Genomic DNA, 15550 nt, shown 5'->3' with positions numbered 1-15550 from the left:
GAGCCCGTACGGGCGGGCCCACCCAGCCCGGCCGGTTTCGAGGTGCGTGGAGGCGGGGGTGTGTGTCCGTTCGTCCCGGGGAGGAGGGACGAAGGCCGCTGGGAAGCCCCAGACCACAGCCCCGAGGGCTCCCCTCCCCCGGCCTGGTGAGGGGGGTTGACCTGCTGAAGCCGTGCCGATGGGGTCCCCGGAGCTGAGGGGTCCCCGGAGCTGAGGGGGCCCGGGCTTCTTGCCGGCTGGACGTTATCGGCCTGTGCCTGCCCCGCTGCGGCGGAACGCTCAGCCTTGCCTGGCCAGCTGGCGTGCTGCCCTTCAGCTCTTCTTGCCTACGGGCGAGCAGGCTTCCCCCTTGTTCGGAATGGGTGTGTATGCTCATGGATGAGTGTCGTGACATCCAGCACGTGGCTTGTTCAGGTAGTTACTCGCCCCTTTGTTTGCTGAGGCTGGAACTTGCATGCCAGAAATTTATTTGCTCTCAGCGCTTTGATAAACCCGCAACTTTAGATACTTGTTTGCAAGTACGGTGTCCGCAACATCTGGGGGTAGTTTTGGCCGTTGAAGAACGGCTGACTGCCCATGTACGCATTTGGCTATCTCTTGGGGAGAAACAGTAAGACTACGAGGACAACTAATAGGAATTAGATTATGATATGATATTAGAAGATACTTAAGAAAAGTCAACCTGAAATTTTAAACTAGCTGTCGTTCACTTATTGCGGCCTTCTCTCAATGCTGTGAAGATGATTACCTAATCTTTAGGAAGTGGTGGCAAACTTGAGCTTTTATTTCTCGATGCAAATACTTCATGGAAACAGATGCCTGCTACTAAATGTTTTCTGAATTTAGCTTCTATGTTTCATAATGTGGTTTTGATTGAACAGTTAGAAAAAAGTTATGTTCACAGTAACATTTAGTGTGTTGTGTAGAGAAACGAAATGAAAGGCTGTGGCCTTCTGTCGCCTGTTCAGATGGATTACGGTGGGAATTTGCACCTTATTTGGTAGGCGCAAGTTCACAGTTACTTTTCAAAGAAAGTGTTAGTTGGCTTCCCATGAAAAGGCATTGAATTTGCAGGTAAAAGATATTTTGACTTTTCTAAACTGCAAAGTTGGGCTGAAGTCTGAAAAAATCCAAAGCTAAATAACTTATCTTGCTGCTCATTATGTGTGTAACCCATAACTGTGCTCTGTTGCCTAATGCTGACGCAAGACTTTTTGAAAGTAAATAAAGGGAACCCCCCCACACCCCAGATTTCATCAGCTCTATCTCCCCAGTCTTGCATGTACATTACACCTGTACCTTGATCGGCACTCATACATCCTCTGTAGCCCATTCAGAAGAAGATTGGAAGTTGACGTGTACTCTGTTGGAAGGGGTGCAGACTATATGGACCTCCACTTTAACAGATTTTAATTATTATCTGGCCAGAACATCCTGGTACATACTGAAGCTAAGAAAAATTAGAATTTGATTTATTTAGGTCCTGTCACATATTAGACCTGTGTCCCTCATGGACACGTAAAATCAAAAATACTGTGTGTTCAGAGCTTCCTGCAAACCCTGTTGAGGCAGTGGTATATTTCTTGTCATTCTGCTTTGCTTGCGTCTCTTCTGAAATTATGAATTCTTGACATTACCAGAAATATCTCTGCACATGATATATTGCAGAGAAAGACGTTGTTGAACACACATCGTAAACACGAGCATATCTTTTCAAGTCTAGCAAAATGCTCCTTCCTAGCCAAATGTCATCTTTCCTATTTAAGTAAAAATCACTGAAGGAATTTAAATTCTACTTTCTAAATCTGAGAAACAAGCTCCCGTGTGTTTAAAGCAATGCTTCTTTCTCATTTCTCAAATGTAAAATGGGGACATTTTAGTACGTTCTGAGTGGAATAAATAGTTTTGAACATTTGCTATGAATCTGTAAATATTTTCTTAATCTGAAAGTTTACTACATTCAGGCTTATTCGTTCCACTTTTTTACCTTCCCTCAGAGACTTTGTGTATAGTTTTATTTATTAGTTGAATTGTTTCATTTTTATTACCATCATTGTAATAAATGTCATCATTCTGACAGTGATTTATAATCTGTCCTTGTCTGCACTGTGCCCCGTATTCTGTCAAACAGAGTGAAGACACTGGTGATTTCATTTAACAAAGCCAATTTTTGTTTGGCCATCTGTTACCATTCTTTGCAGTCTACTTCCCTCCCCAGGAGACCTCTGGTTAGAAGCAAACTATTTTTTTTGTTGTTTTCTTTTCTTTCTTTGAACAAGGAAGAAAAGCGAACCTCAGTCTAAATAGCTTTACACGACAAAGCTGGTTTCTTTTTGAGAATGGTAAAGTGTCCAGCCTGGCTAAGTAGCTTACAAGACCTACTGGGCTATTTCTTTCAATTAAAATAATGTATGTTCTCATGCATATGTATTTAGGAAAGGGGGAAAGCAATCAGAGGATATAGCTGTGAAATGCATTTTATAACAGCGGGTATTTTATGTATGTTTCAGTGTCAGTGATGGAAACCCCCACCCACAGCAACGTGCACCTGAGCGACTGGCAGAAAAGTTACTTTGCTATTACCTCTGGCACCTGCACACCCGGACAGAAGGCAGATGAATACCGTGCCAAAATCCTGCGTATTCAGTATGCATGGGCAAACTCGGAGATCTCTCAGGTCTGTGCTGCCAACCTGTTTAAAAAATACGCAGAGAAATACTCTGCAATTATTGACTCTGACAACATAGAGACTGGCTTGAATAACTACGCTGAAAACATTTTGACTTTGGCAAAGTGTCAGCAAAATGACAGTGACAAGTGGCAATCTGCCTTGACAACAGATAATGTACTTGATTTAAAGTGTGTGCAGGAGAGGATGCAGGCTGGCAGAAATTTCCAGAGCTCTCAGATGGCACCAACAGCTGCCTGTGTACTAGCTGATAAAGGGGTCAGTGCTTCTGCTGCTCCAGGTCTTCCTAAACTCAGTATCCTCAGCAGTGCTGAAGAGACTGAGCTCTGTGCTGGCTCAGCAAAATGTGCAAGTCGGGGACCAGATCTCCTTGAGCATCCATCATCCTCAAAGTCTCTTCAAAGCAGCGTGCCTCCTATGACCAAAACTCTGGATATACTTCCTGCTTCTTTGGCCTCCTTAAACGAACAGGGTCATACAGGTTTCCAGGCAACTCCACTATTTGGAAGTAAAGAAGCAACAAGTAGTAGTTCTCTGAAAGTGTCAGGTAACTGTCATGATGGACAACATTTGCCTGCTTCCAATCAATCCGCTGTACCTGCATGGTCCACAAGTTCTGGAAAAAGAAAAGTGTTTTATGGTCAGGCTGACGAAGGCAGCACAGTGATTCCTAGCCTTGCTGCATGCCAGGCTTCTACTAGTACAGAAACCAGTAGATCTTCAGGGTATAGAAACAGAAATGAAGAGAGCAGCATTCCTGGTTTTAGAACTGCAAAAGAACAGCTGTGGGTGGATCAGCAAAAGAAATCTCAAAACCCGCCCCAGCGTGCACCAGTGTCCTCACATGGAGGTGTAAAAAAATCGCTAGGTGCAGGCAGATCTCGGGGTCCGTTTGGCAAGTTTGTTCCTCCAGTTCCAAAACAAGACGGAAATGAAAATGGGGGAGCACAGTGTAAACCTCATGCAAGAGGACCGACAGATCCATTGCTGCCGGTAGATGAACGACTGAAGAACATAGAACCAAAAATGGTTGAACTCATCATGCATGAGATCATGGACCATGGACCTCCTGTCAACTGGGATGACATTGCTGGGGTTGAGTTTGCTAAAGCTACTATAAAAGAAATAGTTGTCTGGCCTATGCTGAGGCCAGACATCTTCACTGGGTTGCGTGGTCCTCCTAAAGGAATTCTTCTCTTTGGCCCCCCTGGGACTGGTAAGACTCTTATAGGCAAGTGCATCGCCTGCCAGTCTGGAGCCACATTTTTTAGCATCAGCGCCTCTTCTCTAACTTCTAAATGGGTCGGTGAGGGGGAAAAGATGGTCCGTGCGCTGTTCGCTGTGGCACGGTGTCAACAGCCAGCAGTGATCTTCATTGATGAAATTGATTCCCTGTTGTCTCAGCGTGGAGATGGGGAACATGAGTCGTCGAGAAGAATCAAAACTGAATTTCTGGTCCAGTTAGATGGGGCAACAACCTCCTCTGAAGATCGTATTCTGGTGGTTGGAGCAACAAATCGACCCCAAGAGATCGATGAAGCTGCGCGAAGGAGACTAGTGAAGAGGCTGTACATTCCTCTGCCAGAAGCCTCAGCTAGGAAGCAGATTGTTACCCGCCTCATGTCAAAGGAGCACTGCTCTCTAAATGAAGAGGAAATCGAGCTCATAGTTAAGAAATCAAACGGGTTTTCTGGGGCAGACATGACCCAGCTCTGCCGAGAAGCTTCCCTGGGCCCTATCCGCAGTCTTCAGTCCACAGACATTGCAACCATCATGCCAGAGCAGGTCCGGCCTATTGCTTTCCTGGACTTCGAAAGCGCCTTCAGGACCGTGCGGCCCAGCGTCTCCTCAAAGGACCTGGAGCTGTATGAAACCTGGAACCAGACGTTTGGCTGTGGCAGATAACTGCACCCTAACTGTTTCGCAGACATGTCTCTAGCTCTGTCACGTAGTAAACCCACGATAATTTAGAGTGTCTGCACTTCTTTTTGTTTCTGTCTTTGAAAAAAGTCTTCTTAACGTTATGCAGGCAGATGTTTGGGCCCTGGCCTGAGGTTTCGCCAACTGTGAAGAGCATGAGAAACTGCAAGTCATGATATGAGAAACTGCCGAACACAAGTAACAGAGCGAGAAGTTGACAAAATTCAGATAGCTGCTGTGGAAGATGGATGAATTTCGGTGATGTTTGAAGGGAAGATGGTCAAACCTTGCATAAAATTGAAGGGACTGTTGGGGGCAATCTTGCATGGCTCACTGTGCTGTATCAGTAATATTGTGCAAGGTGGGTGGACCCAGGTAATGTTACCAGAAATACCAATTTTGGGCAGGGATGTAGCAAAACTGGGATTGGTGGGGAAAAGTAGTCAGGGGCACATTGTTTGGGAGAGGGAGCAGAGGGCCCAAAGGGTCAGGGTAGATGTGGGAAGAACATACATGGAAAAATCAAAGGGGGATAAAGGGATGGTCTTATGTAAGCAGTGCTCTTGTCTGACGGAGCCCTGTGCCTCATCACTGCAGTCTGTCCCAGTTTCTTATTAAATATTTTTTCTCATGATTTTCTGCTTGACTTTACTTTCTGTGCTGCATCTGCGCATGTGGATGTGTGTTCTCCGGAGGTCTGGGCACTTGCCACGGTGGAAGAGGCCATGGCTTGCAGGGGCTACAGGGTCTGCAGATAGGCCGCGCGCTGGCCGGTGCCTTTACACAAAGGTGCTGTGAGTATCCTGGCGTGCATGGGAACCTCGCTAATGCACCTCCCCAGCAGACTTCGAGCTGGTGAGTAGGAGGATGCCAGCAGTGGGAAAGAGCACAGGTAGAAGCCAGCGGCAGGGCTTGGGGTCTGGGCACGTGTATTAGCTGAACATAAATCCCACGGCGGTGCCTGAAGGCTCTGTGCGTGCGGTTTCCTGGCACAGCTGGAGAGTGTGGGTGACAGCAGGTCTTGTTGGTGAGCTGGAGATGGAGGCCTTGGTGGGTCTCTTGGATTTACAAGAGTGCCCTAGCTGTGTATGTGCATGCTGGTAGAGGCACTGCTCGCTCTGTGGCCTTGTCTGTGTCGAGGTGTACCCCCTGGTTTGGATTAGGGGCTCGGCTTCACTCCTGGCTGGAGCCAGAAGCAAAACCAGCAGCAGCTGCAATCGTCAAACCAAGATGGGAGAAGCCTTAGGCTGAGAGTGCTCCCCATCGGGCTCTGGTGGCCAGGAAGGAGAAATGCCATGTCCCAGCAGTCACCTGGGTTCCACTGCTCCTTAAAGAATCCTCACGCAACAGTGGTAAAATTCTGAGCTAGCTTGTATTTGGTGCTCTTACCTAAGGTCTGAACAAAATGCACAGCTTTTTGTTCACATAACCTGTCCTCACCCACTGGCCGGACAGAGCTGCCCCTGAATGGAAAATAAATTAAAAGCTTTCCTTTGGATTTTTTGGTTGGTGTGGCTGAGCTGGCTGCTGTGGTGCCCCTGCTTTATTTTCAGTTTCTCAAAAGCACTTTTTCTCCTGTTGGGGAAAATGCAGTGCTTGAAAGTTAGTCTTAGATTTTTCTAAAAATGGATAAATGCCATTTAGCAGTTTTTTAAAGCCATTTGGGAATTACAGGGGCTATGAGACTACAGTGAACCTTGAATTGAGAATAGTTTGGAAGGTTTGGCTCTTCTTAGACCTCATCCTGATTTAAACATAAAAAAATCAGTTCTATTCTTAGCTTATGTTTTTAGTAAATTTCTGTATGTATTAGAAATTGTTTTGCAGAGATATAAACATTCAGGTATGCAAATTAAGTTTTGAAATAGTGAAAGCAAAATAATTAGATTATTTTCTAAACATAAATGTGTGATGTGGTCCAAACTGATTGACTTTTGTGCCACTTGGGTAAAGTTTATGAGATTAAATCTGCTCCCACAAGTTTAGTGTTGGACAGCTATAAACATGTACTAGGTAAGGTTTTTGTTCTTTCCAAACATTCTCCAACCCTAATGAGCACATGTTCTTGAAAAATCTTTTCTCAGGCAAGTGAATGAAAACCCCAGAGAATTTTAATTGTTTAGTAAAACCTAAGGGTTGCTCAAGGGTAATAAAACCCTTACGTATGATTAAATAATTGCCTTATTTATGCCAAGATTTATTCTGGTATGCTGTGTGAGCATACTGCGCTTGCCTGTGTATATGAATATTCATATTTTAATGGAGATGGCGCTGCTGAAAGGACTGGTGAGAAGGCACATGGTGAGAGAGAATAAAACACCTCCTACGATGACAAGGACTGGGAGGGAAATGCTGTGCTGCTTTGTTTGTCTCCTGCAAAGTGGAACTTGAGAGAGAGATAAAAAGCAGAACCACATCACCAGACAGCAGTATTCTTCCTCCTGCTTCTTACATTATTCAATACTTAGCACTCTCTTAATATGAACATGCTTTTGTTTTAGAAAACATACAGAAATAGTGAAAGGGAACATTAAGTGAAGTTTATTCTATTTAGTGATGATGCAGGTAATATGACTGTCTCTTCAGCCATCTAGCAGTGTTCAGGTTTTGCCGCAGGACTCACAAGTCAGCAGGACTTCCAATATCAGCCCAACAGGTATTTCATAACCCGCTGTAACAGTGCCACCAAACGAGAGATTAGATTGCCAGTAATGTAATTTCACAAAATATAGAAAATTGCACAGAAGTAGGGCATGACTGTAATTTAAGGGAAATGGTGCAGATAAATCCACTTTAATGGATCTGTTTAGTGTATGCAGAAACCTACGTGCTTCATTATTTATTCTTTTTGGCTGGATGAACTTGGTAAGAAGAAATGCAGGACGCCTCTCTGGTCTTGTGGTTCAGCAGCATTTGGTGCACAATCTCTTAGTTTCTCTTAAATAAAGGTAAATAATTGCAGTCCTGGAAAAGTGAGGTCTTATTAGTAATCAAGGCAATTCAGACTCTGTTTTCTCAGTGCATCTTGTATTTGAGTTGGCTAAATTGTCTCAGAGCAGTATGAAATCCCCAGGTGAATTTTCATTTATAGAAAACTCTGCCAATGCAAGCAGGTAAAAAGCTGATGAAGCAGCAATGATCATCATCTGCTAATGGCAAGTGGTTGAAAACCCAACTGGCCTTTGAGAGCATTGTTCTGATTGTCCTATTGAAATAAGGCAATTTCTGGTTTTGTAAGAGAAATGATGGAACTACTCCCAAGCCAACATGTCATTGGAAAAAACCCCAACCAACCAACCAAAAAACCCACTTTTCCTATTAAATTTATAATTTTGATGACAGTGGGGGATTGGTCTTGGTGTGCACTTGCATTTGCTAAGACTTAGAAGGTGCTTTGAACCGTAAATATAGTTACAGTGCTTGCACTTGTCTTCAAACTCACGAGTGCACACTCCTTTGAAATTTAAATGAAGGGTTTGGCTTTGGGAGAGTTTTGAAAGGTGGTTCATCTGGCAGGTTACCCTTGGCAAAGCGCCAGGCGCCCACCCAGCCCCTCGCTCACTCTCTCTCCTGGGTGAGATGGGGGAACAGGAGGATGAGAGAGCTTGTGGGTTGAGATGAGATAAGGGCAGGGAGATCACTCACCAGTTACCATTGTGGGCAAAACTGACTTGGCTTGGGGCAAATTAACTTACTGCCAATTGAAATAGGTTCAGGGAGTGAGAAACCAAAAATCCAGACATTGAAACAGCACCTCTCCTCCCTGCTGTCCCAGACCCCATTCTGCTCTCAGCTCTGCCCCCCTGCCGCCACAGGGCTCAATGAGGTGGGAGGTTGCAGTCAGTACATGGCAGTTTCTTGCTGCAGCTTGTTCCCTCTCATGGTTTTATCCCTGCTCTGGTGCTGGCGCTCCATGGACCACAGTTTCTCCAGGAATATCCATCTGCCCCAGCACGGACTGTCTGGTGGGCTGCAGTGTGGGTATCTGCTCTGCTGTGCATCCGATGGAACCAGCCGTGTCCAGCGCAGGACAGCCCCTGGCCTCTTCCCAGGGAGGCCACTCCTGCACCCCCTGCCTGTGGCAGGGTGGAAGATAGGGGCACTTTTCACTGGGGCATGATGCTGGTTTTTAATTTTTTAGTTTGTAGGCCATTTTCAGCGAAGTTATTCTGAAGTTGCTGTGTTTTCCCATCTTTCCCAGCTTGGTTTCAAGAGCAAAGTTATGCAGCAGAGCCTCCCTCTTCCATCACTTAAGTCACTAATGAAAACATTGATGCTGCTGCAGGAAAGACCCATGTGAAGCTGCCTTTGATACGGCCTTGCTGTTTGCCTATAACTGCACTTTGAATACGGTTTTCTTATTAACTGTGCACAGGTGTTACAATAATTTCATAATTTCTAACTTCAGAAAATAATCATGCAAGAATTGTAAGGTAAGATATATCCTGCATTCATATTCCTGTATTGCCATGGCATGTTACCTGTTCCAGAGGAATACTAGGTTGCTTTCTTGTGGCAGAGGAAATTGCAGCAGAAAGCAAAAGGCAATAATTTGCTCTTTTGGAAGCTGAGGGTGGAGGAAAGTGAATGACAGCTGCCGGAGTGCTGGAAAGATACTGTATCTGCTTTTTTGTTGGCAGAGAGAGGATGCAGGGCTTCCTCACTGTAGGTTACTGGGGAAAAGGGGAACAACAGCCATTTGTCCACCTGGGCATGACTGAGTTCTTAGCTGGGTGGTGAGGAGGGGACCAGGAAAGGGGAACCTTGAGCTGTGCACACTCGAGCAAGGCTGCTGCTGTTCTGGATTTGGTTGTAGCATCATAACCATGTAGTTCATCCTGACTTGGATGTGTGTGGCTTAGATGGTCTCTCGGATTCCCTAAAAGCACCCTGAGCCTAAGAGTGGCCCTTCTATTTGAGTTGGGTAAGGTTGGAGACTTCGTGGGTAGGGTGGCATCTTGTGTTCTGTCATATTTCTGAACATACTACGGTTTCATTTGGCTTCTGGTGTATGCAGCATAATCAAACATCCAAGCTAGAAATACAGCTGGGCTGTTCTGAGGCTTTTCACCTTTCCATATGAGAAAAGCTTCCAGGAGCTGAGGCTTTCTTTAAATTGTGCCAATAGAAAATTCCAGTTTCAGCTTAGTTTGTCTGATTTTGCAACTAGAATACTGCAATCTGAAATTCTCCCTGGGCTCTGTAAAGTGGCAACACCTGGGCACATGAAACTAAATGATGGGTCTGCTAATGCATTGCTTTGGAAAACCATCTAGAATGATTGTGTATTTACAGTTAGGAAAATAACACTGGCTTTTTTTTTTTTTTTTTTTTTTATTAGAAGTAGATCACAAAATTCCAGGCAGTGGCTTGTGAAACTTCCCAGTTCTTACAGGTTTTGAGTTCTGTACTGTGGGTTCAAATGTAATGAGATGTGAAATTCCCTAGGCTTCTGCTTTTAAATTTAGAGTAGCTTCTATGATTTTTTTAACTTTATTTACTGGTGTTAGTAAAACTGTCTTTTGACAACTTTTTACCTACAGCCAGAGGAAAGGATGTCTCTGTCAGTTGGGAGGGTCCTTCCACCTAAACCTGTGACACAGAATCATTTTGATTAATAGGCATCACCAGTTAGAAAAACTACTCAGTGGTGGTTAAGACCTACAAGTGTGTTTTCACAGAATCACAGAATCATCTAGGTTGGAAAGGACCCTGGAGATCATCTAGTCCAACCATTCGCCTAGCACAGTTCCCACCTACAGCATATCCTTAAGCTCTAAATCGACCCGACTCTTGAACACCTCCAGGGATGGGGACTCCACCACCTCCCTGGGCAGTCCATTCCAATGCCTAAGAACCCGTCTGTAAAGAAATGCTTCCTAATATCTAGTCTAAACTTTTCCCTGGTGCAACTTGAGGCCATTCCCTCTTGTCCTGTCGCTTTCTACTAGGCTAAAGAGGCTCATCCCCAGCTCTCTGCACCCTCCTTTCAGGTAGTTGTAGAGGGCGATGAGGTCTCCCCTCAGCCTCCTCTTCTCCAGACTAAACACCCCCAGTTCCCTCAGCCGCTTCTCCATTTTCTCCTTTTCCAAAGAAATAATTTTATTTTGTACCAGTTACAACTAGTGACTGCTTATCCTTGGAGATCTGATGTAACCAATGAAATTTCTTACAAGATTTGTCATGAAATAGATTGTGCTTATATACTTAATTCAATATTCTGAAGAACAATGACTTTGGCCTTCATTATTATTTCGGCTATGGATTTTTTTTTCCAAATATGAAAAGAGATGTGAGATATTGCCAAGAAAAGAGATGTGAGATACTGCCTTAGGGAGCTTGAATGCTCTTGATATATTGTATTTCTTGCATACCAATTATTTGCACTACAGAATGGATATAGATCTGTTATAGTGGAGAATATAGCCAAGTAAGTAAAATTGTAGAGACTCCTGATTTTTCTTAAATTACAGAGAATTTTTTTTCCAGAGGGGGCATAAACTCTGGAGGCTGGTTTCTGCAAGCTATTCTGGTTCCAGTTTCCCCTAGAGAAAGGGAGAATCAACAGAGAAAATTGAAAAGTGTTGTGGGGGAACTGATTACATGTAAAGATGCAAATTAACATGTGTACTTGAAATTATTCTGACAATGATGATAAATGTTTCAATATCTGTTGATGGCTACATTTAGCAGTGATGGCATAAAATCAGAAAATAGAAAAACTCCACTTTCAAGAAGGCTACAGAACCTCTGGGCTGGTATAACTACAACTGAAGAGAAAGAGGAGGTAGAAAATGCACTCGTAGTGACAAGGGAGGAGGTAATAGGTAATTTGTTCCCAGGTTCTGTTATTCTGTTATTTTCTGAACATCCCTTTTGATTTTTTTTTTTAGTGATTTCAGTGATAGATTTAAAAGCACCACTCTGCTTAATGTGGTGATTTTCTGTCATATGACAGTGAGTCTTATAGTTGACTGAAAAAAATGAAATGTGGTAATTAAAATATTGTGATATCAGAAGTCTTTCCAAAGCCAGATGTTTTACATCAAAGAAATGCAAGAGAACTCACAATTCAATTTTCAGAAACTTTTGGTCTCATCTGCTAAATATATATACTAATGCTCTGTCTGTAAATGTCTCAGAAGGAACAAGCTTGAGCATGCTGGGGACTGCTCCATCATGGTTTCATTCATGAAAACTATTTCTCATGTGCTTTTAAAAATGGATATGGTAGTACAGCTCCCCACATAGTTACAATAGTACAACCGCCTCCTCTAGAGACCCCACAGTAGGAGTAATTCACACCAAGGAAGGTTACCTTTTATAACATAATCCCCATTAAAAGTTTTTTCTCTTTTAAGAGTCTTATTGCCCTTACAGCAGTGGAAAAGGCATATCGCCTTATTTACATTGCTGTAGAGGGATATAGCCATTGTCTGTAGGTGAGTCCTAATATCCTGGAGGTATTTGCCTGCAGATGCAGGTGGCAACGATACTGTTGCTTCTCATCATCCACAGGCTGTTCCCACAGTGCTGTCAGCAGGAAAAATTGTGTGATGGGATACACGAGCCAGATGAGCTCAAATGCTTTTGCTAGACATGCATTTAGGACAGACTTAGCAGGACTAAAAGATGCCTTGCGCAGTCTCTCCTATATAAGGTTTAGACATTTATGGAGAAAAAAATTATCCACAACAAATCCACCCCATTTCTAGTAACAGCAGTCTTTTCAAGGGAAAGTAACACCTCTGTAGTGTTGACGATCTTTTTCATAGTCTGCCACCAGATGGAGATCTTTTCCCAAAGAAGTCCACCAGTTTCTTAAGGAAAGCCCAAGGGTAGTCAAAGTTATATTTCCTTGTTTTGTCACTTAAAATCATCCAGTATTAATGACTTGTTACTGGCATTCTATTAAGGACAATTGTTGATTCGTTGGGTGGACTTCGATTTTTAAGAATTTTTTTTTGGAGGGAGCTGTGAAAATCAGCCTGAACCCCCTGCTTAACAAAGATAGGATTTTAAAAGATTCATTTTACCTTGTGTCTCAGGCTGTAATATTACCCTGGGATTGGGAAAAGAGATGAAAATCCCAATACAGTCCATTTGTGCTGAAATTGACCCTTGATTTTCAGAATTTTAATAGCAGAATAAATGAGCAGATATGAGCAGTCTCCCAGGCTGAAAATCCTGCAAATGCATTGAAATATAGATAAATAACAGGTAGGTAACAGGAGCTGAGTCCAATTAATTCAACAGTCTCAATTCATTTGAGTTTTGGTTGATAGCAGATGGCATTTGTTGTTCTCTTCGTGTTGCCTCGCAAGTAAAAACCATTAGTGCTATCGTAATAGGGTCGGACATCTGGCACCACTCTTACCCCAGCAGAGCAGGGACCTTCTCCTGACCCACCTGACAGAAGTCCTGGAAGACAGAACTCCTACGTGCCGGGTAATTAGTTAACTTTCTGTGTGCTGATGCTTGACTGAGTTGTTTGGGCAGCGTAAGGCGTGACCCACGGCAGTTGGTATTGCAGACAGTTCTTATAATTGAAGAAACCACTCGACTGGTTTCTCTGGAGAAAGAATTCTCTGGAGCTGCTGAAGACTTAAGCCCCTTGAGCACAGTTCAAGTGAAAATTGCTGATGCCATCCATGATTGTTGATCAAGTATACTAAAAAATCATATATGTTTAGATATAGATGGCTAATATTGCTCGTCTTCCTGAGTCCTCCATTTTCTCACTTCCCTGCTTTGTGGGTCAGATGCTTGGCAGCCAATTTACATCAATTCCTGGCACTGTTTTTAAAGGAAGCAAGGAGGAACAGAGCAAAGTCTCACTTTCTGCCAACAACAGGAAGCGTACGCTCTTTGAGTCAGGCAGCTTGTTTCAGCCATGCCTTTTGTTGAACCAACAAATTACTGGACTACAGATTCGGTCTTCAACACGGTAGCACTGCTTTGCAAATCCCTGGAAAGGCAATGGCACAGAACGGCAGCCTGGATGGTCAGGGAAAGCCATATATGGCTGCAATTCCCTTTTTTGAAGGGAACATTCACTTTAAAGACCAATCCTCAGAGGGAAGAAAGAGGAAATGATGATAACATCTCTCTTGTTCTGTCCTATGGGTCTGAACATGCTGCTACTCCTCTGCTGGAGGAGTCTCCTGTTGGCATCTGGGATGATGCCATGTGGCATAGACGTCCTCTCTACTGAGTAGAGACAGGTGCACTCTTGGATCCTGTACTTAAATTTTGTGTCTAAAGCAGGCTAAGGTACTCTGTGGGGTCTGGGAATTTGCTAGTTTTTTTTTTTTTTGGAGACTTTCATAACTTAATCCAAAATCCCTATTTTATTTTTTCCTGATACATAGATAAAACTAATATTAGGCTACCTAAAAAAAAAAAACCTAGAAATCCCTTTTCTGAAATATGCATCTTTGCAGGAGCTGTTCCCAGACCCACTTTTTGTATGCTGACTGTACACAACATTTGTACTACTCTTTTTTTTTTTTTTCCTTATCACTGCAATAAAACTTTTTAGAAAGCTAACTGCAAAAGCCAGTGGTTTTTACATCTACCTTCATTCCTCCCAGTGTCTTCCTGATGCAGAGGCAGGCTTAGTCTAAAGAAGCCAAGAATGAGCAAAGTGCAATTTTCTGAAGAAATTATTTTAATATTTTACTGCCCCCCAATATTTTTTTTTTCTTGTGTAAATTTACTTTCCCCTCTCCACTGCTACCAAACCTCTGTGTGTTTGCTTCTTCTAGGTATTTCCTCTCTAACAAACACCACGTTAACAAACTTGCCAAGGTGTGCTGCGGGGCTGAATACATCCCTCGTGAGGAAACAGGGTATCTCGCTGTGCCCAGCTAAGACTGAAGGCAGCTGAACGCTCCAAGGCTGTTGTCTGGTGGCTAAGAGCCAGGGCTGGGGCGCTGCCCGCTTTCCTCCAGCAGAGCCCTGTGCCCTTGCTGCAGCTCGGACCCTCGAGGAGCTGATGGGCTTCAGCAGGGCACATCCCAGGCTGAAGATGCCAGGTGAGCACCTGCCGGGGAAGGGCTCTGACTGATGTGTTGTCAGGTGGCAGTCGTGACACGAGAGCTTAGAAAGCAAGGCCCTGCTAGCCCACAAAGCATTTATTCTGCTTTTCTGGAGAAGAAACTCCAAGGGTGACCTCAGAAAACACTGAGAAAAACGGGCTGTGTATCTTCCTGTGTTGGCATGGTGTGAACAGCCAAGGGACTTGGCCCTCGTCCCTGCACACCTTTGGGAGAGGTTCTGCTGAGAGCTGCTGAATGGCACCATCCTCCCTCTTCTCACTGCTCTGGCAGCTTTACCTTACCTAATATATTAGTGCAAGCCAGGGTTTGAGAAAAAGTAAGGCATTGATATAAATACAATATTCATAATATAAAATTATGGAAGTGGCCAGAGGCTTAGTAGCAAAAATACACAGCACAGTAAGATGTGGAAAGGATGGTTTTTTGAGTTGAATATTTCTCCAATTGCAAAGGAAATTAGGCAAGCAGTTTATACAGGAGAAGCAGAACCAAAAGGAAAGCTCTTAGTTTTCCCCCTCTGCACATGCTGTTTCTCCAGAGAAGCTGTGGTGATCCTGCAAAATTTGACAAGGAGGGTGTGACAAGTCCTTCCCTATTTTCTGGAAATCCCACCCTCTTTCCACAGCTTATCTGAAGTTTCTATTTTGCACGTTGGTATTTGTGCAAAGTTTCCAGTGAGCCTTCTGTTTTCTGTTGCTAACTAAAGCCATCATAGTTTTCTTTTTCTTTGGAGCGTAACATTTTCATGTGGTTATTGCCTTGTTGAGGTTTTTTTGTTTTTTAAAATTTATTTTTCCTGAGATAGTTGGGAGGGTAAATAGAGTGATTTTGCATTGTGTTTGTAAGGCTTAGAAAAGCATCCCAATTTGTTAAATCGGTC

At 43.7% G+C, this 15550-nt stretch overlaps 2 protein-coding genes across 4 annotated transcripts in view; both read left to right on the top strand.

The window, feature by feature from the left end:
* Positions 1–2598, top strand: part of DDC (dopa decarboxylase) — a 65390-nt gene extending 62792 nt beyond the window's left edge. Inside the window, exon 14 of the mRNA XM_026841558.1 lies at positions 2511–2598. Within this exon, the coding sequence (XP_026697359.1) occupies positions 2511–2519 (9 nt within the window). The 3' untranslated portion in view covers positions 2520–2598. The remainder of the gene's footprint in view (positions 1–2510) is intronic.
* On the top strand, positions 12–5539 carry FIGNL1 (fidgetin like 1). Of its 3 annotated transcripts, none has more exons than XM_026841555.1 (2): positions 12–42; positions 2511–5539. In XM_026841555.1, exon 2 carries the CDS (start codon positions 2519–2521, stop codon positions 4592–4594), a length of 2076 nt encoding a protein of 691 aa, XP_026697356.1. In that variant the 5' UTR covers positions 12–42; positions 2511–2518; the 3' UTR covers positions 4595–5539. The 3 variants fall into 3 exon arrangements, with proteins under 3 accessions (XP_026697356.1, XP_026697354.1, XP_026697355.1); XM_026841553.1 differs by lacking the exon at positions 12–42 and adding an exon at positions 230–414; XM_026841554.1 differs by lacking the exon at positions 12–42 and adding an exon at positions 484–578.
* Positions 5540–15550: the final 10011 nt, after the last annotated feature.

This window comes from Athene cunicularia (assembly GCF_003259725.1).
Source record: "Athene cunicularia isolate RWA chromosome 2 unlocalized genomic scaffold, athCun1 chr2_part1, whole genome shotgun sequence".
NCBI classification, from domain to species: domain Eukaryota; kingdom Metazoa; phylum Chordata; class Aves; order Strigiformes; family Strigidae; genus Athene; species Athene cunicularia.
Note: the sequence above shows the minus strand (reverse complement) of the source record. Positions and strands in the feature narration are given on the sequence as shown.